The 27709-nt window shown below is 49.1% G+C and overlaps 1 protein-coding gene across 1 annotated transcript in view; it reads right to left on the reverse strand.

Annotated features, from left to right (window-relative positions):
• Nucleotides 1-226: 226 nt before the first annotated feature.
• Nucleotides 227-27709, reverse strand: part of LOC116971575 — a 33684-nt gene continuing 6201 nt past the window's right edge. Inside the window, exons 3-5 of the mRNA XM_033018809.1 lie at nt 21527-21818; nt 4907-5028; nt 227-666 (exon numbers count right to left, since the gene is read on the reverse strand). Of these exons, the coding sequence (XP_032874700.1) occupies nt 227-666; nt 4907-5028; nt 21527-21818 (854 nt within the window). The remainder of the gene's footprint in view (nt 667-4906; nt 5029-21526; nt 21819-27709) is intronic.

The following is a 27709-nucleotide window of genomic DNA, read 5'->3' on the forward strand; positions in this document are numbered from 1 at the left end:
GTACATCATGGTCAAGGCAGCAATGAGGAGTATGAGTGAAGATGGTTATCAAAACTACAGCAGGTTCTTGATCAGCGGGGCAAGTGGGTTGAGGGTTGGTTAATAGAGTTAAAATTTAGTGCAACGTGTTGTATTTTAGGCAGTCAAACCAGGGCACGATCTCCCAGTGATGTAGCCAACAAGTCAGCAGCTTGAACAATTGCCAGCCATGCCAGTAACATCGGAATCACAGGAAGCAGGAAGGAAGACAAATTGTTTGTTTGCAGCACAGTAATTCCTCACCTGATGCTGTGATTCGCCCATGTGGGCATCCAAACTTTGCTCGTGCTTGCTCTGTGAGCTCAACACGACAGTTGAGGATCTTGTTTGTATCCGTCGCTCTCAGCTGATTAATGATTATGGAAGCATCGTTCTTCCGAGGGTCCCCCATTGGTCTGTAGCGATCTCCTACATTATTCACGATCTCATTTTTATACTTGCCGCTCAATAGATAATTTTTGTATTTGAAGATGGGCTCCTTGGTCCCCTCCTCTTTCCAGATGATGTTGATGTTGCCTTTGTATTGATGGTGAGGGTGAATGAACTTGCAGTACAGGACCACGAGCTTCCCCTCCCTCCCCATCACCATGTCCGGTGTCTCCATGGTCCAACCATTGTTACTGCAGCCTGTGAAGACACAGAGATGTAACGTTAAGACTGAACTGAGGGCCACAGTCACTGTAGGAGGCTGCGCCCACCCTGGGTCCCTGCCCTTGTGGAAGACAGTTGAACTGCGATGCTGCTGTGCTGTTTGTCACCCTCACCATGTGGTGAGCTGTGAGAAACGGGGAGGTGGGACTGTGACACTAACAGTGGTTCCCCTCCTCCGAGCTGTGCCGGCTCTTCACGGGAGCCACATCTCTTACAGTCCTAAGCTGCTGTCCGGGAGAGACCTTGCATTTACATCACTTCCCTCACAATCAGGGGGTGGTCCACAGAGCTTCACAGGTTTGAAGTGTTGGCACAGCAAGATCCCACTAAGGAAGTACCTGACCAATAATCGAGGATGTACACAGCTGGCACAGTGGAGCAGCTAGTGGAGCTGCTAACTCACAACTCTAGGGACTCAGAGTTTAATCCTGACCTCAGATGCTGTGTACAGTTTGCACTTTCCATCTATAACTGCATGGGTTTCTCTTTCTTAGTTTGTTTCCCACATCTCAAAGATAGAAACATAGAAAATAGGTGCAGGAGGAGGCCATTTGGCCCTTCGAGCCAGCACCGCCATTCATTGTGATCATGGCTGATCGTCCCCAATCAATAACCCGTGCCAGCCTTCTCCCCATATCCCTTGACTCCACTAGCCCCTGGAGCTCTATCTAACTCTCTCTTAAATCCATCCAGTAATTTGGCCTCCACTGCCCTCTGTGGCAGGGAATTCCACAAATTCACAACTCTTGTGGCCCCTGGTTCTGGACTCGCCCAACATTGGGAACAATTTACCTGCACCTAGCTTGTCCAGTCCTTTTATAATTTTATATGTTTCTATAAGAGCCCCCTCATCCTTCTAAACTCCAGCCTAGTCTTTTCAATCTATCCTCATATGACAGTCCCGCCATCCCAGGGATCAATCTCGTGAACCTACGCTGCACTGCCTCAATCACAAGAACGTCCTTCCTCTAATTAGGAGACCAAAACTGTACACAATACTGCAGATGTGGTCTTACCAGGGCCCTATACAACTGCAAAAGAACCTCTTTACTCCGATACTGAAATCCTCTTGTTGTGAAGCCCAACATTCCATTAGCTTTCTTCACTGCCTGGTGTACTGGTGTACAAGGCCACCCAGGTCTCGCTGCACCTCCCCCTTACCTAACCTAACCCAATTGAGATAATAATCTACCCTCTTGTTTTTGCCGCCAAAGTGGATAACCTCACATTTATCTATATTACACTGCATCTGCCACTCATCTACCCAATCACTCAACCTGTCCAGGTCACCCTGCAACCTCCTAACATCCTCTTAAGAGTTCACACTGCCACCCAGCTTTGTGTCATCCGCAAACTTGCTAGTGTAACTCCTAATTCCCTCTTCCAAATCATAAAAAAATATATGGTAAATAGTTGCGGCCCCAACACCAAGCCTTGCGGCACTCCACTCGCCACTGCCTGCCATTCTGAAAAGGACCCGTTCACTCCTACACTTTGCTTCCTGTTTGCCAATCAATTTTCTATTCATGTCAACACCCTACCCCAATACCATGTGCTCTAATTTTAGTCACCAGTCTCCCATGCGGGACATTATCAAAGGCTATCTGAAAGTCTAGATACACTGCATCCACTGGCTCCCCTTCGTCCATTTTACTTGTCACATCCTCAAAAAATTCCAGAAGATTAGTCAAGCATGATTTCCCTTTCATAAATCCATGTTGACTTGGACTAATCCTTTTACTGCTATCCAAATGCCCCATTATTACCTCTTTAATAATTGACTCCAGCATCTTTCTCACCACCGAAGTCAGGCTAACTGGTCTGCAATTCCCCGTTTTCTCTCTCGTTCCTTTCTTGAAAAATGGGATAACATTAGCAATCCTCCAATCCACAGGAACTGATCCTGAATCTATTGAACATTGGAAAATGATCACCAATGCGTCCACTATTTTTAGAGCCACCTCCCTGAGGACCCTGGGATGCAGACCATCAGGCCCAGGGGATTTATCATCCTTCAGTCCCATTAGCCTACCCAATACTATTTCTCACCTAATAAAATGTTCTTTCAGTTCCTTTACCCCCTTAGATCCTCTGTCCTCCAGTACATCTGGGAGATTGTTTGTGTCTTCCTTAGTGAAGACAGATCCGAAGTAACAACTTTTCTGCCATTTCCTTGTCCCCATTATGATTTTACCCGTGTCTGCATTCAAGGGACCCACATTTGACTTTGCTACTCTTTTTCCCATAACATATCTAAAGAAGCTTTTACTGTCCTTCCTTATATTCCTGGCCAGCTGCCCCTCATACTTCATCTTTTCAGCCCGTATTGCCCGTTTTGTTTCCATCTGTTGTCCTATGAAAGTTTCCCAATCCTCTTGCTTCCGACTACGCTTTTCTGTGTTATACATCTGTTCGTTTAGTTTTATTCTATCCCTAACTTCTCTTGTCACCCACGGTTGCCTCCTACTTACAATCTTTCTTCCTTTTTGGAATGAAATGATCCTGCATCTTCCGGATTATGCCCAGAAATTCCTGCCATTCCTGTTCCATCGTCATTTCTGCTAGGATCCCTTTCCAGTCTACCTTGGCCTGCTCCTCTCTCATGCCTTCATAGTCCCCTTTGTTCAACTGCATCACTGACACTTTAACCTTCTCCTTCTCAAATGCGCATCGTTAATTAACAGACTACTCTGTTGCCCTCAGTGTTTTTCGGTGAGTGGTAGAAACTGGGGCTGGGGAGCCATGGGTTGATTTTTGAGCTGAATTACTGCTCAATTCTTGTGATATTCTAATTGCTGTGCTAATCCACGAGAATTCTGGTTATTGCTCCAAAGCTCAGGACATTTTAATTACTGCCCTAATTTTCGTGACTTTCTCGTTTCTGCTCTAAATTCTAGGGGCATTGGACCAGTTCTGCAGCAGGAAAGACCTCTCCAAGATCAATGGGTTGCACCTCAGCCACACTGGGACAATGTCGTAGTAGGGAGATTTATTGGTGCACGAGGAAGAGTTTGAGCCGAACAGACAAAGTAATGGATCAGTATCTATTACTAGTGTGTGGCAAGAGAAAAGAGAAATAAGGTGCACCAAGATTGGGAGTGGCAGAGAGCACGAAAATAGTAAATCTGTGAGTGAGCCTGGTTATTGATAGGGAGAAATATCTATATGGAAAAATGATGCAGAGTTGGGGCAGGACCAGACATTTAATGGTTCTGGCTACAAGGTGTTGATAATGGAGAGGGAAGGGACATTTTAGATGGGCCGGTAATACTGATTGAGGAAAATTAGTATTGGTTTATTACTTTCATGTATACTGAGATAGGCGAAAAATTATTTTGTGTGTTATCCGGCTAAATCGTACCATTCATGATTACATCACGTAGTGCATTAGAGAAAACAAACAGAGTAAAGAATATAGCATTGCACCTACAGAGGAAGTGTCGTTTAATAAAAATGTTTGTGGCCACAAGGTATATTGGAAGATCGGGGATTCATTCTTCGCATGAGATGTTATTTTGAGAAAGGTATTATCCCTGGTGCAGGTGTTCACTGTACCTCAGTACATGTGACAATAATAAACCAAAACCAATTTGATTAGGATCAGAATCAACAATGAGAGCAAAGACATTCAGAGCAACACAGGAAGCCATTCGGCTGTTCAAGCCTGGTCAACAGTCAATATGATTATGGCTCTTAATCGCTAATCAATACAGAATTGAACTTTGTCCCCATTCCCCTTGATTTCTTTAGCCTGGGAATATATTCAGCTCCTTGCTGAAGACAAGAGGTGGCTTGGCTTGAACTACTTTTAATTCGATAATTCTATAGGTGCATTACTCTCAGTGAAGATATTTCTCATTATCTTCACTTTTAAACTATGCCAAGGACACAACGCCCTTCACCCCCTCTCAAGGGCTAATATCTTCACCCAGAAGTGTAGGGTCGACAACTAAACACAACCTCCCCAGCTGCTCCAACTCCAGCCTTATAATCTCAAACCGATCCTTTACTGTATTGTAAAATGTTTGTATTAAAGGTTTTCGCACACACACATATTCCCTTTCTGGAAGACTGCCTGTCACCTTAAGTACAGCATCAAAAGACTGATCCTGCTCTGTTTCCACGGACACACAAGTCTATCTCATACAGTTAATCATTTCACTCACAGTGAAACAGCCAGAATACCAACTGCTGCTCTTTATTAAAGGATACTTACGATCAGCGGTGACAGGCAGTGCAAAGGCACAAAGCAAAATGAACAGCATTCTCTTCTCTCGTTGGGCTTCAAATGCCACCGGCTGAGTAGAACCGAGACTCCTTGCTGTTTCCTGTAGTTTTCTGAATTTCACAGTTAACATAGAGTGTAAAAGGGCTCAAGTGACTTTGCAAGAATTGTCAGACAGCTTCAAATGGAGAAGTCCATTTTGAAACTTTGCATTTCAATCACCCAGTCCTTGTCTTTGCAAAGTCTGAGTGGAATTGACAGCAGCAACAAGGGCTTCACCCTCTGGCTGCTGAGCCATCAGTGGTGCTTTGCAAAATACACCAGCAACATTTCAAGTCCACACCAAACTTCACATATCTTGATTAGAAAGAGTTTGCAGAATTCTCAAAAAGTAGATCAGGAAGGAAAAAGCAAGATTGTTCCTTGTTTATAACCTGAAGCAAAATATGAAAAGGATTGCAAAATGCATTTGTGCTGGGTGATGGTGAAATGATGTTCTCAAGTTTGTGTTGCTTTGATTACGCCATGGATAAATTTGTCACAAATGTAAGAAACCATACTTGATATGAATCAGGTTCTTGTTAAAAACAGTTGTACCGCATTTAAACAAACACATGTTTGACATGCAGAAAAACAAATTGCAGGAGGTCCTCAACACGTTAGGTTGCATCTGTGGAGGCAGAGGGATGGTTGGCATTTCAGGTCAAGACCCTGCATCATCTCTCAATGCATCACCAAATATTTGCCATGTGATACATGCATTTATCTATATTTAAAACTCTGTGGCTGGGTGTGTGTGTGTGTGGCTGTGTGTGTTTCTGCCTGGCTGTCTTGTGGGTGCCAGCCTTTGATTCGTTGCTACGCCAACACCACACGCAGAAACGCCGAGATTTTTTCCATTTCGGTAGAGATTTCACTTTTCATCCCAAATATCCACTCCTGATTAAATTTTGTCGTGTTTATCTACACATTTTTTAATAAAATCCTTCCCCACCCCCCCACCCCAAATTTCAAAATGTAAAATAAAAACAGCTTTCACCCATAGAATGTTGGTGAACATTCCATCGTGTGATGTCACAATGCCCAATGCTCACAGATGTCCAATCGGAATGGATCCATTTACATATGCCTTTGCACCAGCCCCAGAACCCCCCCCTCCTCCCAACCCCGCAGCCTGTGTCGAAGCGCGTCATCACATGTGTGGGAATAGAGAAAGAGAGAATGGGGAACAGATGGACTGCCACTACCCCTCCCCCTTCCACTCTCCCTCCCCACTATATCCCCTCTCTTCTCCCACCCTCTCCCCCTCCCTCCAAAATTACCACTCCCTCCCCTACCCCATCTCTCTCCTCCCCTCCCTCCCCATCCCGCCCCCCTCCAACACCTCTCTCCTCCTCCCAATCCCTCTCTCCTCCCCATCCCCCACTCCTCTCTCCTCCCCCTCTCCATCTCCCTCTCCTCAACCCTCTCCTCCTCCCACCCAAACCCTCTCTCCCCCACCCCCCTTCCCTCTCTACCCCACCCCCTTCCCTATTTCCCCCCTCCCCCTTTCCTCTACCCCCTCTGTCCCTCTTCACCACTCCCCCTACCCTCTCTCCCCACTCTCCCACTTCTCTCCCCCTTACCCCTTCCCACTCCCTCCCCCACCCCTCTCTCTCCCCCTACCCCTTCTCCCTACCCCTCTGACCTTCCACCACTCCCCCTACCACTCTCCCCCTCCCTCCCCACTCTTCCACTTATCTCCCCCCTCCCCCTCCCACTCTCCCTCCCCACTCTTTCCCCTCTCTCCCCCCACCCCTCCCTCCACACTCTTCCCCCTCCCTCCCCTACCATCTCACTCCTCCCCTCCCTCCCCCATCCCTCCCCCACACATATCTCCCCATCCCCATCCCTCTCTCCTCCCCCTCCCTCACCCCTCTCTCCTCCCCCTCTCCCTCCTCACCCCTCTCCCTCTCCTCCCCCCCACCCCATCCCTATCTCCCCCACTCCCCTTCCCTCTCCCCCACCCCCTACCCCCTCCCTCCTCCCCTAAACCCCCTCCCCCACACCTCTCCCCCCTCCCCATCCCTCTCTCCTCCCCCTCTCCATCTCCCTCTAAGCACCCTCTCCCTCTCCTCTCCCTCCTCCTCCCACCCCCATCCCTCTCTCCCCTCTCCCCCCACCTCTCCCCCCACCTCTCCCCCCTACCCATCTCTCCCTCTTCCACCACTTCCCCTGCCCCTCTGCCACTCTTCCGCACTCTTACCCTCCCCCTCTCTCCCGCTACCCCTCTCCCCCTCCCATCCCACTCCTCCCCACTCCCCTACCACTCTCCCCCTCCCTCCACACTCTTTCCATGCTCTCCCCTTCCCCCCCCCCTCCTCCTTCTCCTCCCTCCTCCCCATCCTCCCTCTCTCCCCTTTCCCCACCCCTCTCTCCTCCCTCCCCCACCCCACTCTCCTCCTCCCCTTCCCCTCTTTCTCCCCCTCTCCATCTCCCTGTCTCCTCAGCCCTCTCCCTCCTCCCCACCCACCCCCTCTCACCCCCCCTCCCCCACTCCTCTTCACCCCAATCTCCCCCCCCCACCCCTTTACCTCTCTCTTGCACCACTCCCCGCTACCCCTCTCCCATCCCCTACTCCTCTCCCCCCTTCCTGCCCTCCCCGCTCTCCTCCCACTCCCCACTCTTCTCCCTCTCCCCATCCCCCTCTCGCTCCCCCTACCCCGCTCTTTTCCCCCTCCCAAATCTCTCCCGTTTGCCCCTCTCCCATCCCTCCCCTCTTCTCACACTCCTCTTTCCCCACCCCTCTCCCTCTCCCCCCTCCACCTCCCACCGCCATCCCTCCCCCCCTTCCCTCTACCCCACCCCTACCCTCTCTCCCCACCCCCTTCCCTCTCCCCACTCTTCCCACTCCCTCCACACTCTTCCCTCTCTCTCCTCTACCCCCACACATCACTCCCCCCCTCTCTCCTCCCCCACTCCATCTCCCTCTCCTCACCCCTCTCCCTCTCCTCCCCCTCCTCATCCCACCCCATCCCTCTCTGCTCCACCCCCTTCCCTCTCCCCCCCACCCCTCCCTCTACCCTAACCCACCCTCTCCCCCACCCCCCCCCCCCCCCCCCCACCCCAGTTTTTCAAAAAATAAACTGGCTTCTCACCCATACAAGCAGCCATTTCGGTAGACATTTCACTTTCCCTTCCAGCTATCCACTCCTCATTACATTTCGTTATGTTTATGTCCATTTTTTTCATTAAAACCTTCTCCCCCCCCCCCCCTCACTCATTTTGTCGCCTCCTGCTGGCCAGCGACCATAACCGCTGCTGGCGCCCGCTGCACAACCTCAAGCGGCGCCATTTAAAAACGGCCTTTCGGGAACAGCTCTACTTCGAGGACCATGTCTCCCGTGGGGGCTATGGGTAGGCAACGGCTGCGTTGGGGCATTACACTTTTAAGGCTCTGTGCGTGGGGATGCTTCGTGTGTGTGATGCCGCCCCGCCACCCCCCCCCCCCCCCGCGTTGCCGAGACGGACCCGACTTCGCCGACTTCAAGATACGCTATTTTAATACGGCCGGGACCCGACTTCGACGACCACGTCTCCCCTGGGGGCTACAGGTAGGGAACGGTCTTTATACACTTTTCCAACTCTGTGTGTGGGGGTGGTTAGTGTGTGTGATGCCTCCCCCCCCCCCCCCCAGTGGGGGCTACGGGTAGGGAACGGCTGCATTGGCTAAAGGGATCAGGGGGTATGGAGATAAGGCAGGTACATCACTCCCCCTACCCCTCCCTCCCTCCCCACTCTTCCACTTCTCTCCCCCTTCCCCTCCACTCTCCCTCCCCACTCTTTCCCCTCTCTCTCCCCATCTCTCACCCCCTACCCCGCTCTCCTTTCCCTCCCAAATCTATCCCGTTTCTTCCTCCTCTTCTCCCCTCCCTCCCCTCTTCTCACACCCCCCCCCCCCCCGCAAACGCCGTTGGGGAAACAGACCCAACGGGTCTGCACTTGGTCTAGTCTATTATATAAAAGTCTCGCCCCATCCGTCCGGCTGGCGTCCGGATCCCTTCCTACCTTTTGATTCGTTCCCGCCGTGCGATGTCACAATGCCCGATGCTCGCAGACGTCCAATCGCCATGCCCGACGCTCGCGGACGTCCAATCGGAACGGATCCATTTACATGTACGGCTTCCGGCCGCATTTCTTCCTTTGATTCCCTGCGACTCCGAAACCGGACGCAGAATCGCCGACGTCTTTTCCATTTCGGTAGAGATTTCACTTTTCTTTCTAGGTATCTGCACCTCATTACATTTTGTCGTGTTTAAGTGCACGTTTTTAATCAAATCCTTACCCCCCCCCCCCAATATTTCAAAACTAAACTGGCTTCTCACCCACAGAAGCTTCACCAGCCCCAGCCCCTGCTGAACGTTCCATCGTGTGATGTCACAATGCCCAATGTTCACATACGTCCAATCGGAATGGATTCATTTACATATGCCTATGCAGGAGCCCCAGCCAATGGTGAACGTTCCATCGTGTGATGTCACAATGCCCAATGCTCAAATACATCGTTGCCATAGTGACAGTACAGAGTACAAACTGGCATCTCACCCATACAAGCAGCCATTTCGGTAGACATTTCACTTTCCCTTCCAGCTATCCACTCCTCATTACATTTCGTTATGTTTATGTCCATTTTTTTTCATTAAAACCTTCACCCCCCCCCGCCCCACTCGCTCATTTTGTCGCCTCCTGCTGGCCAGCGACCATAACGGCTGCTGCCGCCTGCAGCACAACCTCAAGCGACGCCATTTAAAAACGGCCTTTCGGGAACGGCTCTACTTCGAGGACCACGTCTCCCGTGGGGGCTATGGGTAGGCAACGGCTGCGTTGGGGCATTACACTTTTAAGGCTCTGTGTGTGGGGATGCTTCGTGTGTGTGATGCCGCCCCGCCACCCCTCCCCCCCCCCCCGCGTTGCCGAGACGGACCCGACTTCGACGACTTCAAGATACGCTATTTTAAGACGTCCGGGACCCGACTTCGACGACCACGTCTCCGCTGGGGGCTACAGGTAGTGAACGGTGTTTATACACTTTTCCAACTCTGTGTGTGGGGGTGGTTAGTGTGTGTGATGCCGCCCCCCCCCCCCCAGTGGGGGCTACGGATAGGGAACGGCTGCGTTGGCTAAAGGGATCAAGGGGTATGGAGAGAAGGTAGGTACATCACTCTCCCTACCCCTCCCTCCCTCCCCACTCTTCCACTTCTCTACCCCTTCCCCTCCACTCTCCCTCCCCACTCTTTCCCCTCTCTCCCCCACCCCTCTCCCTCCTCCCCATCTTCCCCATCCCCCCTCCCCGACATCTCTCTCCCCATCTCTCACCCCCTACCCCGCTCTCCTTTCCCTCCCAAATCTATCCCGTTTCCTCCTCCTCCTCCTCTCCCCTCCCTCCCCTCTTCTCAACCCCCCCCCCCTCCCCCGGCAAACGCCGTTGGGGAAACAGACCCAACGGGTCTGCACTTGGTCTAGTCTATCTTAAAAACTGGGTGGCTGTCGCCTGCCGTCCGTCTGGCTGCCTGCCTGCCTTTCGATTCGTTCCCATCGTGTGATGTCACAATGCCCAATGCTCGCAGATGTCCAATCGCAATGCCAAATGCTCGCAGATGTCCAATCGGAATGGATCCATTTACATGTACGGCTTCCGACTGCATTTCTTCCTTTGAATCCCTGCAACTCCGAAACTAGATGCAGAATCGCCGACATCTTTTCCATTTCGATAGAGATTTCACTTTTCTTTCTAAGTATTCGCTCCTTATTACATTTCGTCGTGTTTAAGTACACGTTTTTAATCAAATCCTTCCCCCCCCCCCCACCCCCCAATATTTCAAAAATAAACTGGCTTCTCACCCATAGAAGCAGCACCAGCCCCAGCCCATGGTGAACGTTCCAACGTGTGATGTCACAATGCCCAATGTTCACATATGTCCAATAGGAATGGATCCATTTACATATGCCTTTGCAGGAGCCCCAGCCCCTGGTGAACGTTCCATCGTGTGATGTCACAATGCCCAATGCTCAAATACATTGTTGCCATAGAGGGAGTACAGAGAAGGTTCACCAGACTGATTCCTGGAATGTCAGGATTTTCAAATGAAGAAAGACTGGATAGACTCGCCTTGTACTCGCTAGATTTTAGAAGATTGAGGGGGTATCTAATAAAAACGTATAACATTCTTAAGGGGTTGGACAGGCTAGATGCAGGATGATTGTTCCGGATGTTGGGGAAGACCAGAACAAGGGGTCACACTTTAAGGGTAAGGGGGAAATCCTTTAGGACAGAGGTGAGAAAAACATTTTTCACACAGAGAGTGGTGAATCTCTGGAATTCTCTGCCACAGAAGGTAGTTGAGGTCAGTTCATTGGCTATATTTAAGAGGGAGTTAGATGTGGCCCTTGTGTATGGAGAGAAGGCAGGTACAGGATACTGAGTTGGATGATCAGCCATGATCATATTGAATGGTGGTGCAGGCTAGAAGGGCCGAATGACCTACTCCTGCACTTAATTTCTATGTTTCTATGTTTCCCTCTCCTCACCCCTCTCCCTCTCCCACCCATCACTCTCTCCCCCACCCCCCTTCCCTCTCTACCCCACCCCCTTCCCCCTCTCCCCGCCCCCTTCCCTTACCCCTCTGTCCCTCTTCCACCAGTCCCTCTACCCCTCCCTCCCCAATCTTCCACTTCTCTCCCCTTACCCCCCCCCTCTCCCTCCCTCACCCCTCTCTCTTCACCTCCCTGTCCCACCCCTTCCTCTACCCCTCTGTCCCTCTTCTACCACTCCCCCGTCCCTCTTCCACCACTCCCGCTACCCCTCCCTCCCTCCCCACTCTTCCACTTCTCTCCCCCTTCTCTCCTCCCCCTCTCCCTCTCCTCACCGCTCTTCCATCCCTCTCTCCCCCACCCCTTCCCTATCTACCCCACTCCCTTCCCTCTCTCCCCGCCCCCTTCCCCTCTGTCTCTCTTCCACCACTCCCCCTACCCCTCCCTCTCCCACTTCTCTTCCCTTACCCCACCCCTCTCCCTCCCTCATCCCCCCTCCCTTCCCCTCTCTCCCCCACCCCTTCCCCTACCCCTCTGTCCCTCTTCCACCACTCCCCCTGTCCCTCTTCCACCAGCTCCAGATGTGGATTTGAGAATAGTGCAGGACAATGGAATATCAGCTATGTTTTCATCAGGGGTGAAGCAGGTTTGAGTTGTCTGGCTATTTGTTTGACTCATGACTATTTTCTTATGCTTGTAAAAGGAAAGAAAAATCGGTCTGCAATTTTTAAAACCAGTAACTTGAAGAATTCTTCCATTTTGAGTAGTGATGGCTGATTGTGGTCCCAGCCTGACCTCAAGTGGACATTTTTCAACAGAACAGTGAACTACAAGTGACAAATCATGCTGGAACAAAATGCTAGATTCTGGAGATCCTTGTTAATAGACATGGAAACCACTCACTGTATTGATGATTGTTTTTGTTTTATTTTTCTGTGTTATGGAGGAATGTTACACCATTAATTGCATCACAGCTTGGTTTGGATACTGCTATACCCAAGACTGCAAGACATTCCAGTTGTGGATGTAGCCCAGTCCATCACACAGACTACCTTCCCCACCATCGCTTTAATCTGCACTTCACACTGCTTTAGGAAAGCAGTCAATATAATCAAAGTCCAGTTTCACTCTGGTCATTCTCTTCCCTCTTCCATTGGGCAGGAGATACAAAAGCTTGAAAGCATGTTCCACCAGATTTGAAGAACAGCTTCTCCCTTGCAGTTATCAGATCTAAATGGTCCTCCGATGGGCCACGGTGTAGTCCCAATGTTCCAAACTAACTCAAATGCAGACCTTGCACTTATTCTCCATAATTGTAACACTAGAATGCCATAATACTATATTCAACACTCAGGTACTTTTTTTCTTTGCATTACATGTTACACTTGTGTATGACTTGATTGTAATCGTGTATGGTTTAATTTGATCGGATAGCACCGTATTTCAGTACACACAACAATAATAAACTAATGCCAATATCTGATGCAACGACCAGAAATCCAACAACACTCCAAAGGAGAATGGCATTTTGACACCACCACCATTTCTTTTATCTATAGGAGTAGTCTGACTGTTGTTTGTTTGACTTGTGACTACTTTGCAGCATGAAGGGGTTTGAATTTCAGGATTTGGCTGATATTTACTGGGGTGTGCGTTGGGTAAAAGATGAATCAATACTTGGAGGTGTTGGAATGTGAGTTGAACATGAGTGGGAGTGGGATCAGCTCATTCTGACATATCTTGAACAACTTTTCTGAATTATTTCAATTTCCATTTTGAAATGTTTTTTCAGAATGTTTGCCCACCCCTCACCGCTCACAAGGTGGTGATGGTGAGAACCTTTTTAAACCACTGCAGTGACGCAACAAGAAAGAATGGACTGAATAAATCTCCCCTTTAACATTTAAATTGTTGTTTATGTATTTTATGAGTTATTCACAATTTAAGCTTTACTAAATCCCTTTTCCACTTGCCATGCCCGCCTGCTGCACAGTAATGCCTGCATGTTCTACGTCACAATAGGAACCCAATGGGAGGGAATGGCTGTGCCCCCAGAGAGCCGCTAAGAGTGGATGGGGTAGGGGGTGCTGAGGGGGGCATGGAGTGAGTGCTTGGGGGAGGGGAAAGGCAAGGGGCGGAGTGGGGGGCTGAGGGTGTGAGGGGAGGCGGGGGTTAGCCGCGCCTGCACAGTTGGGGGTTATGCGTGAGTGGTGGAATATTGGAATTGGTGGAGAGGTGGAATATTGCGTTGGGGACCAGCCCTCCCGTGTGTGAATGGGACCCAACAGGTCCCAGTTAGTCTAGTATGGTCATAAAGTCCTAAGGAAAAGGAGCTGAATTAGGCCATTTGGCCCATCAAGTCTACTCCCCCATTCAATCATGGCTGATCTATCTCTCTCTGCTCACCCCATTCTCCTGCCTTCTCCCCGTAACCTCCCGACACCTGTACTAATCAAGAATCTATCTAACTCTGCCTTAAACATATCCATTGACGTGCTCCGCAGCGTTCTGTGGTAAAGAGTTCCACAGACTCACCACCCTCTGTCTAAAAAAATTCCGCCAACTTCCGAAAGGAAAGTCCTTTAGTTCTGAGGCTATGATCTCTAGTCCTGCACTCTCTCACTATCGAAAACATCCTCCCCACATCCATTCTGTCCAAGCCTTTCATTTTCTGTTTGTTTCAATGATGGTCCCCCCCTCATTCTTCTAATTCACTCCACCCCTCATTCACTCCATGTTGACTGGTTCCACACTTGCGGACCGCCGGGGAGGAGGTCGGTGAGCGGTGAGGAGGGGGGGGGGTTTGCCGGGTGATCCAGGGGGGACGTATTTGGGGGTTGGTCGGGGAGGGGGGTGGGCATGATGTGGAGGGTGGGGGTATGGTCTGGGGGGGGGACGGGGGGGGGGCGGGGTGCCGCAGCGTCAGGACGTTGCCGGGTTTGCGTCCCCATGTGTCCGCTGCCGGGATTCGCGGCCCTGCAACACCTGGCACCCTGCGTGGGTGCTGCCGACCCACAGCACGTGACAGTGCGGCCGCACAGGTGGAGCGTGGGTGGAGGGTGGCTGTGGCCGGACAACATTGACCCCGGGGGGAGAGTGGGGGCTGTCCCGAGGGATGCGCTCCTTCAGCCGCTTACACCTTGGTGCTCAGGTTTAGAGCAAAGATACTAGAGCATTTGGTTCAGAGCGCTCAGTCACCCTCCACAATTATTTGCAGCACAAAAATTGACCATTTCGGCAGTTTTTAACAGGTAAGAAAGTACGTGTTTCATGTGTTAGCAGTGTATACCGGAAGCTGCCTTGTCCTCCAGACAGATTGAGCTGTTCCGTGCGTCACGCCCTTTGACCCAATGACCTTACGTGCAACCCCCTATAACCTTTAGTGCAAGGTAAATTCCAATAATGTCCAATTAAATATAGTTCGAGAGTCTCTACGGAGGTTGATGGTAGGTCAAGACCGCTCCCTTGTTTGTGAAATTTCTACACACAATGTACATGGTTTCCTGATGGTCAGTACAGACTCGGTGGGCCGAAGGGCCTGTTTCTGCCAGGCATTATCAAGGAAATCATTGATAACCATGAGCCATCGACTTGCGTGCGTCGGAGGGAAGCGGAGATCGCTGGCGAGGAGAAGATTGCGAGCTCCACACCGACAGCGCAGGAGGCTGGCACCCGACCACGGGGTCCCCTGGCCGGAGAGGCGGCCGTCTCCCAACCTCCCTCCTTCCCGCCGAGGCCAATTGTCTCCATCACCTGCTTCGATGCTTCCCCGCGGTCCGGCGTGGCCGCTCCCTGCCACCACTCGGCCCGTCGCTCCCCGCTGCGCCCTCGCTTCGCCAATGGTCACGGGTACAAATTGGCGCCGGCGTCTTCGCGCCCAGAACCTTCCCCGCGCCGGAGAGGGTGAGGATTATGGAGAGGAGATGAATGGTATTATAATGGGAGGAGATGGGTGGTATTATGATGACACTATGGTATTGGTGGTATGATGGGAGGGTATGGGTTTGGTTTGTGAGGGGAGGGGACATGAGGGTTTGTGAGGGAAGAGAGATCCTGTGAGCTATAGGGAGAGGTTAATGATATTCCTTGGAGCACAGGAGGATGAGGGATGATCTTATAGAGGTGTACAAAATCATGAGAGGTATAGATCAGGTAGACACACAGAATCTCTTGCCCAGAGTAGGGGAATCGAGGACCAGAGGACGTGGGTTTAAGGTAAAGGGGAAAAGATTTAATAGGAATCTGAGGGGTAACTTTTTCGCATGAGCTGTTTGTGGGGGGAGGCGATGGGGGGAGGGATTAGGAAGGGGATGTGTGAGTTTGTGATGGGACAGCATGGGTGTCTTTGTGAGGGGACGGGACGAGATGGGAGGGTTTGTGAGGAGAGTGGCGGGGATGGGGTGTGTCTGTGAGGGGACGGGACGAGATGGGAGGGTGTGTGAGGAGAGTGGCGGGGATGGGGTGTGTCTGTGAGGGGAGGGGACGGTATATGTTTGTGAGGGGAGGGTTTGTGAATAGAGAAGACTGGATGGGTAAGTTTGTGAGAGGGGGGGGAGGGTTTGTGAAGGGAGTGCGGGTAGTCGCTGGGGATGGAGAGAAAGTGCACCATGGTTGCTGCTGCAGCTGTGGGTGGTTGGTGGAGGCCTAGAGGGAGAGGAGAGATCCTGAGGGAGAACGAGTGCTCCTGATGGAGGAAACGGAACCTGAGGAAGATGGAGAGGTCTTGAGTCTGAGATCCTGAGGGAGAGGGAGAGATCCAGAGAGATAAGGAGAGATCCAGAGGGATAGGAAGAAATCTGGAGGAAACATAGCCTGCTGGCCTGACCATGTGGTGTGATGGAAGCTGAGTGTCCGTGGAAGTTTCTCGAACGTGGGTGAATCCACCCACCGCCTCTCCTTCATCTTCGTGGACTAAGTGCAGGTAAGTAGGATCAGTACTGGAGGGCATTGGATGGTCAGAATGGACGTAATGGGCCGAGTGCCTGTTCATGTGCTCTGTGTGATCCATGTCTATGAATTATTCAACAATTTCTATTGGCAGCTTGATATTTGTACAAACTTCTCCACTCCAGTCTAAGCCCTTTCCTGAATTTCTAGAGAGAAACATCAGAATCAGTGGCTGAACCTTGCACCTCTGCTCACAGTGCTCCCTTTTTTAATGTCCCCACCCTGGTCTTCTCCCCTTCCTCAACTTTACTGCCATTTGATTTACAGTCTACTGTGTTGCTCTTGTTATTTGTCAAGGAGTCATTTTGTTTTTCTGTCCTGGTACGAAAGGGCTGCCTTTTCATCTGATTCTCTTGGTGAATCGTATTCTAGAAAATCATCCTGTAAAAGTCTGCAAAAGCTGTGGTGGGAATGGGAAAAGGTGAAGTTACAAAGTTTTATTGAGCAGCGTGGGGGTAATTGTGAAATGTTCACAGTTCCATCAGCACTTGTTCACACATTTCTACCGTAGATCAGATCCACCCTCGTTCTGGACATACCATCTGATAGATCTATTCCATTCATCCTTGGTGTGTCCACGGGACAGCTCTTTGAACACCTCCTCGTATAGTGACCTACGAACAGCCAGCAGACCTCCCATCCCATAATGCATCTAATCACTTTCCACGAAAACCACCAACCTGACAATTCCCCAAACCCATACTGCCTGTTCCACCCGGAGTGGTGCACGATTGGCAGCCTCGCCAACAGTCTTATAGAAACATAGAAACATAGAAAATAGGTGCAGGAGTAGGCCATTCGGCCCTTGTCAAGCCAATGAACTGGCCTCAACTACCTTCTGCGGGAGAGAATTCCAGAGATTCACCACTCTCTGTGTGAAAAAAGTTTTCCTCATCTCGGTCCTAAAAGATTTCCCCCTTATCCTTAAACTGTGATCCCTTGTTCTGGACTTCCCCAACATCGGGAACAATCTTCCTGCATCTAGCCTGTCCAACCCCTTAAGAATTTTGTAAGTTTCTATAAGATCCCCCCTCAAACTTCTAAATTCTAGCAAACTATGAGAAGCAGAGATTAGGTCTTGTCTGCTTGTCTAGTCTTGTCTGCTTTTCCGTCCTTTTAAATTTTTTTTGTGTTTTAAAAATTTGTGTAAATGTTCTCCGGTTTGTTTTATGTGGGGGGAGGGGGAGGGGGTCGGGGGAATCTTCTTTTTTCAGTTTCTTACCTTGCAGGAGATGCAATGTTTTCCGGGTCGGTCTCCGGTCGCTCTGCGGCCTAACATAAATGGAGCTGGAGGCCTCCTCGGACTGACTTTGGAGCCCCTCTGTTGGCTGTGAACTTAACATCGAAGCTGATCCCTTGCCTGGGATCGCTCCAATCGTGGCCTGCGGACTTTACCATCGAGCTCGCAGTCTCGGGAGAGGCCGGGTTGGGAGCTCAAACGATGCAGAGGTTCAATCAGCCCCGACCCAGGCGTCCGATCGCTGGCACGGGGGAGCTGACACCCCCCCGATGTAGGAGCTAATCGCCCCGATGTGGGAGGGGCCCAGATCGTCCCGTCAAGATCATCCCGTCAACGGAGGGCTCAAGGCCCCTGACCGCGGGAGAACAAAGGGAAGAGATTTAACTTATGTTCGCTTTCCTTCCCCGTGTGAAATATGGAGGAGTCACTGTGGTGGATGTTTATGTTAAAATGTATTTTGTGTGTTCCATTCCTTTTTATTCGTATGACTGCCTTGACAAATTAAAATTCCTCGTGTGTTGCAAAACACACTTGGCTACTAAAGTATTATTGTGATTGATTTATTGTGATCTAGAGTGGAAAGCCTCTTTTTGAGATGATTTCAAGATGGGTGATTTCCACTAGGAGATCTTGGATGTCCTCCTTTTAGAGGAAAGGTGGTTGAACCCCACACTCCACAACACCCTATAGTTGTGGATGATGCCCTCACCTGTGTCTCCTCCATTCGTATAGCCCCCCCCCCCCCCACCCCACCCTTCCCCCAGGCAGAACAGGTTTAAAGTCCCCTGGCCCTTATCTTTTATCCCACCAGCCTCAACATCCGCAAGAACATTCTATGATATTTCCACCAACTTCAACACGATGCCCACCCCAGCCCTTATCTTTATGTCGCCTCACGTCTCCCTTTCCACTGCCACTTTCCCCTGTCACCGCAAAATGCACTGGACGTAATGGCCCCAAATTTCACATCTTCTGCAACATTTCCTGAAGGTTGGCAAGTGTCAAATGCAACAAATGGTGCTTGAGAGAAATAAACAAACTACACACCAGTTAGCCTCACACAATTAGCATTTATTTTGCTAGAATCTATACGTGATAACAGCACGCTTTGAAAGTTGCAAAGGATTATATAAAATCAATTTGTATTTTAATAAACATAGAACAGTACAGCACAGGAACAGGCCCTTCAGCCCATCATGTCCCTACCAAATCTGATGGCTGGTAAACTAACCTCTTCTGTCTGCATGTGATCCACATTCCCCCTTCCCTGCATATCCATGTGTCTATCTAATTGCCTCTTAGATGCCCTATTGTATCTGATTCCACTAAACCTGTCAGGGCATTCCAGGCCCCATCACTCCATGTAGAATAAAACCTGCTCCTCATATTAAAACTATACCCTCTAGTCTTAGTCATTTCTACCTGGGGAAAAGGTTTTGACTGTCTACCTAATCTCTGCCTCTCATAGTTTTTTATACTTCTGTCTAATTTTGCCTCAATCACCGACTCTCCAGAGAAAACAATCCAAGTATGTCCAGCCTCTTCTCGTAGCTCATACTTTCTAATCCTGTTAAATCTTTTCTGCACCCTCTCCAAAGAGCTTCCACATGCTTCCTGTACTGGGGCTATCAGAACTGCAAGCATTTTTATTTATTCAAGGTTTGACAACCCTGCTGGGAGTTTTTTTCTAAGTATGTAATGGGTAGTAAAATATGAGTGGGTACAGTGTATCTGCATGTTCAGAAGATCTTTAATCGAATACCACATTGAGGTAGGTATGCAAAATTCAAGCACTGATATTGGGGGAATGAAATCTAATAGGAACCAGTGGGCCATAGAATGAGGGTGATGGTGTTAAGATACGTGGAAGACAGTTAGGAAAAGGTTTGCAGTCACATACCAATCAAATAATAACTTGCCGTTTCATTTTCCCCTAAAATTGGGTACGAGCACATGAAACACAAGAGACTTGCGTGCAGGTATTGTAAACAGTTGTAAAGACAAATGGAATGCTGGTTTTTATTGTACAAGATGAGTGTATAATAGTAAGGATGTTTTAATACAGCATTATAGGGTACATTTCCCCCCATCATACTAATTTAGCTATTTTTTCCCCACTCACTTAACCATCTATATGTCTGTGCCGGCCCATTGTGTCCTCATCACTTGCTAACCCACCTATCTTTGCATCGTCAGACTGCGCCTCTGCAGTACTTTTGGTGCTTTCATCCATTGTTTGCTTTGGAGACTCTGTTCCTTTTATATACTTGCAGAAGCTCCTTTCATCTGTTTTATATTTACCAATTTTCTCCATCAACCCTGTCCTCATAATTTTTTAAGATGTTTACTTCAGTCTTACAATCTCCCAATCCTCTTATAAATAAACTTCACAACGTTACTGTAGGCATTTTCTATCATTTTGAAACTACTTTAGCCAACTGCATCACACCATTGTAAATGCCTTAATTAAAGTTTAGCACACCGGCTTCAGACACAAGTGAACTGGGTACCAGATTCTGCAATGTAGTCATCACTCTTTACCAGGAGATCTCATCTCATGTTACAAGACATGCCCAATCCTTGAACCCAACCACCAGTCCAATTTGGGTAAAGCCCATATTCCGGCTGTTCCGGTAATGGAAATTCTCCTTTGCAGAATTCACAAATCACCAGTGAAAAATATGAGATGCAGAATAAAATATTCACTCTTGGAATTAGTGCGAACAAAATATGATGTTGTTTCAGCTGACACGTAACGCTCCATAATGCAGGGAACACCTGTGATCCGTAAGGAGAAGGGAATGTTTCTCCAGAGTGCAGAGGATACTCAACAGGTCAGGCGGCATCTGTGCAGAGAGAAAGAGTTCTTGCTTCTGATTGAATAGCTGAGACAATAAAAAAGATTGTTGGTGCAGAAAGAGTGAGATAGAGAGAGAGGGACAGCAAAAAAGGAATGTCATAGGGAAAGGCCTGGTTTCCATAGTAATAAATGATTGACAAAGCTATCTGGGCATTTAGAAAGAGAGCATGTAGAAACTGCAAAAGCAAGCCAGAGCTACAGGAGATGGCCACAGATCAGGCCGTGCCCGTAGAGAGAGGAAAACAAGTTCATAATGCAGATGGATTATCTACAACACAGCTGACCAGCTTTGACACAGACAGAGAAAGTGAGCTCACCGATGTTGTTGATTGCACAGTCTAGCCTGGAAAGCTACACCATGCACTGTTCCGAGTAAATGGTTGAATGGAATGGAAGAGCAGATGATGGAGTCGTAAAGGGAAAGGACCCCTCAGGATGCTGAAAGTGTAGGCAGGTGGAAGATGTGTCTGTTGGTGTACCAGCACCGATGGTAACAGAAGCTATAAATGTTGATCCACTGAATGCAGAGACTAGTTGGTGGGAAATGAGGATCAGGGAAAAGCTATTCAAAGCTGCCGAGGTCACTGTCAGCTAATGTAGAGATTAAGCCATGGTTTAGGATGCAGGAAGACAGCTAAAAGGCATGTGAAATTTGAGTTCTATGTGGATACAGGAATCAGCAGCAATGCAGTAACAAATGTATCAGATACACGACTGAGGGAGGGGCCGCTGAGTCGGACTGATGTGAGGACAGCTGCATGTACCCCACACAGACACACGGTCATAGCTGCGGGAATGTAGCATTGTTTCTCTCCGAAGTTACACTGCCTGATCCACAACAAAAGAACCTGACACTGTCACTGGAGGTGCAGCATCCCTCCTGTTGACACCGGCAATGGAGCTGAGATGAAGACGTTCACCTCTCTTCAACCAGCAGAAAGTGAGGCCAATTATAAGAAAATAGACGGCATAAATGGCAGGCCGAATGGCCAACACTCTTAGTCCATCCCCGAATAGGCGAATCTCACGCGTGTCTATCTGGTGTTCATTCACAGCCACACACGTGTATTTCCCTGGCAGCCTGGGGTGAAGCAGCTCTCCCACAGTCAGTAGTTTCTCTGGATCATGTGTGACTATCATCTCACTAATGTTCACGGGCAGTGAGCTGTTCCCTGGGACGATCCACGTGATGTTTGCAGGGGGCTTCCCTTCAGCCCTGCACACGAGGGTGGGTTCTCCAGTTACATTGTCGCTCACAACGAACAGCTCCAGGATGGTGGCTGGGACTAGAAGGAAGAAATGTATTAAATTCATTGACTTAATCACTGTCGGTGTGTGCGGATAAACTCCATCTGAATGGGGATTGGAAGGACACACCTAGGAGATTGCAGTGAAATATTTGCAGATATGATAGTGTCTTTGAGAAGCACATGGATCTACAGGGAATGGAGGGATATGGATCATGTGTCGGCAGATGATATTAGTTTAACTTACAGAACCATTATGTTCTGCACAGATATTGCGGGCCAAAGGGCCTGGTCCTGTGCTGTACTGTTCTATGTAATAATCAGTGAGAGAACATACAGGATCCCGGAGTCGATGTGAATGAAAGAGACGGATGATACCCCAGGGCAGTCTGTGGATCTTTGTAACACAGACCATGTCACAGACACAGGGACTGGAGGTTCAGCTGGTGAATGTGGTTCTGAATCTCTGATCCTGCTACAGGGAGCTCCATGTATCTTGGCTGGAATCAGCACTGTTTTCAAACCACTAGGGGCAGTGCTGAGCAAGGGAAGCCCAGGGCAAGGAATGGAACCTACAATGGATTGGGCCGATCTCGGCTCCAGCTGTCAGTGGATCTCATGTCCTCTTACAGTTGTTAATGTGATTTTATCGTTCACAGCACAACACAGACAGATCTTTCCTTACCCACAAACTCCAGTTTAGTCTCATCCTGAGTCACCGTCTCCTGTGTGGAATTCCTGACCCAAACGTAATAGAAATAGTCACTGCTGTCGTTCAGTCTGAGCTCCTTCACTCTGATAGAGGCATCTCCCTGGTCTAGTTTTCCCACCAGCTCATATCGACCTCCCTTTACAGTGACAGTGTAGGGAGGGTTCACAGAGTGGAGGTGGGTGTGATTAAAGACTGTGGACTCTTCCCGTGGATTCCCCTTCATCCAGCGGACAGTGATGGGGCTGGGATTCTTGTTCAAGGGGCTGAAGGAGCAGGGCAGTGTGGCTGAATCTCTTCTCTTCCCAATCACCATGGATGTGTTCCTCTTTCCATCTTGTATAGAGAAAAGTTGTATTTAACAATCTAGTCAACATGGTTTATAAAAATACATCATCCATGCCTGTGACATTGATTCTCCATCCCACTCCCGCTCTGATCTGTCTGTCTCAGACCTCCTGCACTGTTCTAACGAGGCCCAATCTCAAGCAACAGCACCTCATCTTCTGTCTGGGCAGCATGAAGCTTTTGTGTTAACATTTAATACAACAATTTCAATAACTTGCTTAAGGGCCTGTCCAACTTACGTGATTATTAGGCGACAACGGGCGACTAGGCGGTCGCCGCACGGTTGCCGGGTGTCACATGTATGGTCGTGAGTCGTCTCCTCAAGTCGCCCAAAGATCCGTAGCGTTTTTCTGGTCGCCGCAGGATTTTGAAATGTTCAAATCTTTTCCACGAAACTCAGCGATCTTGGGCTTGTCGTAGCTTGTCTTCTCCTGACGTAGGTGCTGTCGTAAGTTGTCGCCAGGATAACATAGGTTGTTGCCAGGATGATGTATGTTGTCGCTGGTGCTGACTTCGATGAATTCATTTGGGGACGACCTACGTCAACCTGCGTCAGCTACCGGCGTCAAGAGAAGTCTTCAATTGTCACCGACAGGGTCGTAGTTTGTCGTAGCTTGTCGCGGTGGGAGGTCGGTTGACTTGAGTTATCGTAGGTTGTCACCTGTGTGGTCGTAGGTTGTCTAGGTGTGGTCGTAGGTGGACATCCTAAGTCGTGACGATTGAGTCGCCGGTTGTCATGGCTTAACGTCGACTAGGTGGTAGGTTGTCATAGACATTGTCGTAGGGGGGGTCCAGTCGCCGGTTTTTCGGCAACCTGCTACGACCATGACAGTCACCGGCAGTTGCCTAAAAAATCACCTAAGTGGGACAGGCCCTTTATTGTTAAGTATAAGAACTGTCCAGAACTGCCTCAAAAGTCAATATTACCTGACCCATACCACCATAGCTATAGGCTGATGACAATATCACTGGAGATGCCACAAGACTCCCGTCAACACCAACATTGGAGATGAGACAGTGGCGTTCACCTCTGTTCAAACATGAGAAAGTGAAGCCAATCGTAAGAGTGCAGTCCACATAAGTGGCAGCTCAAATATCAAACCCACACATGGGCTGTAGTGTGCTTATTGAAAATGCAAGAGCATAATGAGGAAGGCAGATGAACGTACAACTGTAGAAAGATACTACAAATGTTTATCTAATACAGATATAGGCAGAGAAATGGCAGATGGAGTTTGATCCAAACATGTGTGAAGTGTTGACTTTGGGAGGTTGAATGCAAGTGGAAAATATACAAGGGCAAGACCCTTAATACCACTGATGTAGAGAAAAATATTGGGATCCAATTCCATAACTCCCTGAAAATGGCAACACGTTAAAAACGTGTACAGTATTCTTGCTTTCATTCGACAAGGTACTGAATACAAGATGTGTAGGAATGAACTGCAGATGCTGGTTAAAACCGAAGATGGACACAAAAAGCTGGAGTAACTCAGCGGGACAGGCAGCATCTCTGCAGAGAAAGGATGGGTCACGTTTCAGGTCGAGAAGATGATAATCGACCCGAAACATCATCCATTCCTTCTCTCCAGAGATGCTACCTGTCCCGGTGAGTTACTCCAGCTTTTAATAATAACTAGAGGGGGGGGGTTGGGGGAGAGAGGGGGGGAGAGGGGGGGGGAGAGGGGGGGGGGAGAGAGAGAGGGGGGGAGAGAGTGACAGTGGGGAGAGAGAGAGGGGGGGGAGAAAGAGAGGGGGAGAGAGAGACGGGGGGAGAGAGAGTGGGTGGGAGAGAGAGAGAGAGGGTGGATAGAGGGGGGAGAGAGAGAGAGGGGGGAGAGAGAGAGGGGGGAGAGAGAGAGGGGGGAGAGAGAGAGGGGGGGAGAGAGGAGAGAGGGAGGGGGGAGAGAGAGGGGGGAGAGAGAGAGGGGAGGGGGGGGGGGGAGAGGGGGGGGAGAGGGGGGGGGAGGGGAGAGGGGGGGGGGGGGGGGGGGGGGGAGGGGGGGGGAGGGAGGGGGGAGAGAGAGAGGGGGGTGAGAGAGGGGGGGAGAGAGAGGGGGGGAGAGAGGGGGGAGAGGGGGGAGAGAGGGGGGAGAGAGGGGGTGAGAGAGGGGGGGGGGGAGAGGGGGGGGGAGAGGGGGGGGGGGAGAGGGGGGGGGGGGGGGAGAGGGGGGGGGGGGGTGAGGGGGGGGGGGGAGGAAACCCTTTGGATTTACATTCACCTTACTTGCCAAAGCAACCTCATATCTTCTTTTAGCTTTTCTAATTTATTTCTTAAGATTCTTTTTACATTCTTTATACTCCTCAAACACCTCATTCACTCCATGCTGCCTATAATTATTGTAGATCTCTCTCTTTTTCCGAACCAATTGTCCAATTTCCCTTGAAAACCAGGGCTCTTTCCAATTTTTACTATTTCCTTTCAACCAAACAGGGACATAAAGATTCTGTACTCTTAAAATTTCCCCTTTAAATGTCCTCCATTTCTCTTCTACATCCTTCCCATAAAACAAAATGTCCCAATTCACTCCTTTTAAATCCTTTCGCATCTCATCAAAGTTAGCCTTTCTCCAATCAAAAATCTCAACCCTAGGTCCAGTTCTGACCCTCTCCATAATTATATAGAAACTTCACTGGACCCGAAGTCCTCCCCAACGCATACCTCCGCCACCTGACCTGTCTCATTTCCTAACAGGAGGTCCAGCACTGCCCCTTCTCTAGTAGGTACCTCTATGTATTGCTGCAAAAAACTATCCTGCACACATTTTACAAACTCCAAACCATCCAGCCCATTTACAGAATGTGTTTCCCAGTCTATGTGTGGAAAATTGAAATCTACCACAATCACTACCTTGTGCTTACTACTAATATCTGCTATCTCCTTACATATTTGCTCTTCCAATTCTCACTCCCCATTTGGCAGTCTATAATACACCCCTATAAGTGTTCCTACACCTTTCCCACTTCTCAGTTCCTCCCAAATAGCCTCCCTAGACGAGCCCTCCAATCTATCCTGCCAAAGCACTGCTGTTATATCTTCCCTGACAAGCAATGCAACACCTCCACCTCTTGCCCCTCCAATTCTATCACACCTGAAGCAACGAAATCCTGGAATATTTAGTTTCCAATCACAGCCCTCCTGCAACCATGTTTCACTGATCGCCACAACATCATACTTCCAGGTATCAATCCAGGCTCTAAGCTCATCCACCTTTCCTACAATGCTCCTAGCATTAAAATATGCACATTTAAGAAACCCACCGCCTCTTATTCTCTATTTATTTTCTTTTTCTTCTTTCTCCCCTAGATTTTGGGTCCGAGTGCTTCCCTTCTCTGCCTCCTGCCCCACAATCTGTCTACTAGCTTTCTCTATTTGAGTTCCTCCCCCCAACCATTCTAGTTTAAAGTCTCCCCAGTAGCCTTTGCAAATCTCCCCGCCAGGATATTGGTCCCCCTCGGGTTCAAGTGCAACCCGTCCTTTCTGTACAGGTCACATCTTCCCCAAAAGAAGTCCTAATGATCCAGAAACTTGAATCCCTGCCCACTGCACCAGTCTTTCAGCCACGCATTTATCCTCCACCTCGCTCCATTCCTACTCTGACTGTCGCGTGGCACAGGCAGTAATCCTGAGATTGTTACTTTTTTGGTCCTTTTCCTTAACTCGCCTCCCAACTCCCTAAATTCTCCCTTCAGGACCTCTTCCTTTTTTTACCTATGTCATTGGTACCTATATGTACCACTACCTCAGGCTCCTCTCCCTCTGATTTCAGGATATCTTGGACGCGTTGAGACACATCCGAGACCCTGGCACCAGGGAGGCAGACTACCATCCAGGTCTCCCGACTGCGTCCACAGAATCGCCTATCCGACCCCCTAACTATAGATCCCCAATCACTATTGCCCTCCTCTTTTTTCCCCTACCTTTCTGAGCAACAGGGCCGGTCTCTGTGCTGGAGGCCCGGCCGCTGTCGCTACCCCCGGGCAGGCTGTCCCCCCCAACCGTACTCAAACAGGAGTACTTATTTTCAAGGTGTACAGACACTGGGGTACTCACTCGTCCCTGCCTCTGCCCCTTGCCCTTCCTAAGCGTGACCCACATGTCTGTCTCCCATGGTTTTGGAGTGACCACCTCCCAATAACTCCTCTCTATGACCTCCTCACTCTCCTTGACCAGACAGATGTCATCGAGCTGCGGCTCCAGGTTCCTAATATGGTCCCTTAGGAGCCCCAACTCGATGCACCTGGCGCAGATGTGGTCGTCTGTAAGGCTGTCAGATGTAAATAATGTTCGATTAATGTAAGACACAACTTAATTCAATTCAAAATTCTACATAGATTATATTATTCAAATAATAGACTGAATAAATGTTATCCAAATATTTCTCCCATTTGCGATAAATGTCTCTCAAAATGCCAATATAACACATTCTTTTGTTTCCTGCATAAAACTTCATAAATTTTTGTGCGATATTTTTGATATATTTACAAAATTATTCAAGATAAAAATGGAGTCTAACACTGAAATGATTATACTTGGAGTAACGGGAGACGGGAATAAATTAAACACATTTCAAAAATAATTTTTTAATTATGGGTTAATAATAGCAAAAAAACATACTCAAATTTTGGAAAAATACACCCATACCAACGCTTAAAATGTGGATTATAAATATGTTGGACACAGCACATCTTGAAGAAATGAGATTCCTCCTAATAGATAAACCAGACCAATTCTTAACGAGTTGGTCTCCATTTATTGACTTCTTGGATGCATGTGGTGCAACAGAATCGTAAAAATCAACTGTTTCAGGTCTGGGTGAAAGATGGTCAAGAATACAAATACTCATCTCCTATTTTCTACTCTTTCTCTCTC

The sequence above is a fragment of the Amblyraja radiata genome, chromosome 3 (assembly GCF_010909765.2).
Source record: "Amblyraja radiata isolate CabotCenter1 chromosome 3, sAmbRad1.1.pri, whole genome shotgun sequence".
In the NCBI taxonomy this organism is placed as follows: Eukaryota; Metazoa; Chordata; class Chondrichthyes; order Rajiformes; family Rajidae; genus Amblyraja; species Amblyraja radiata.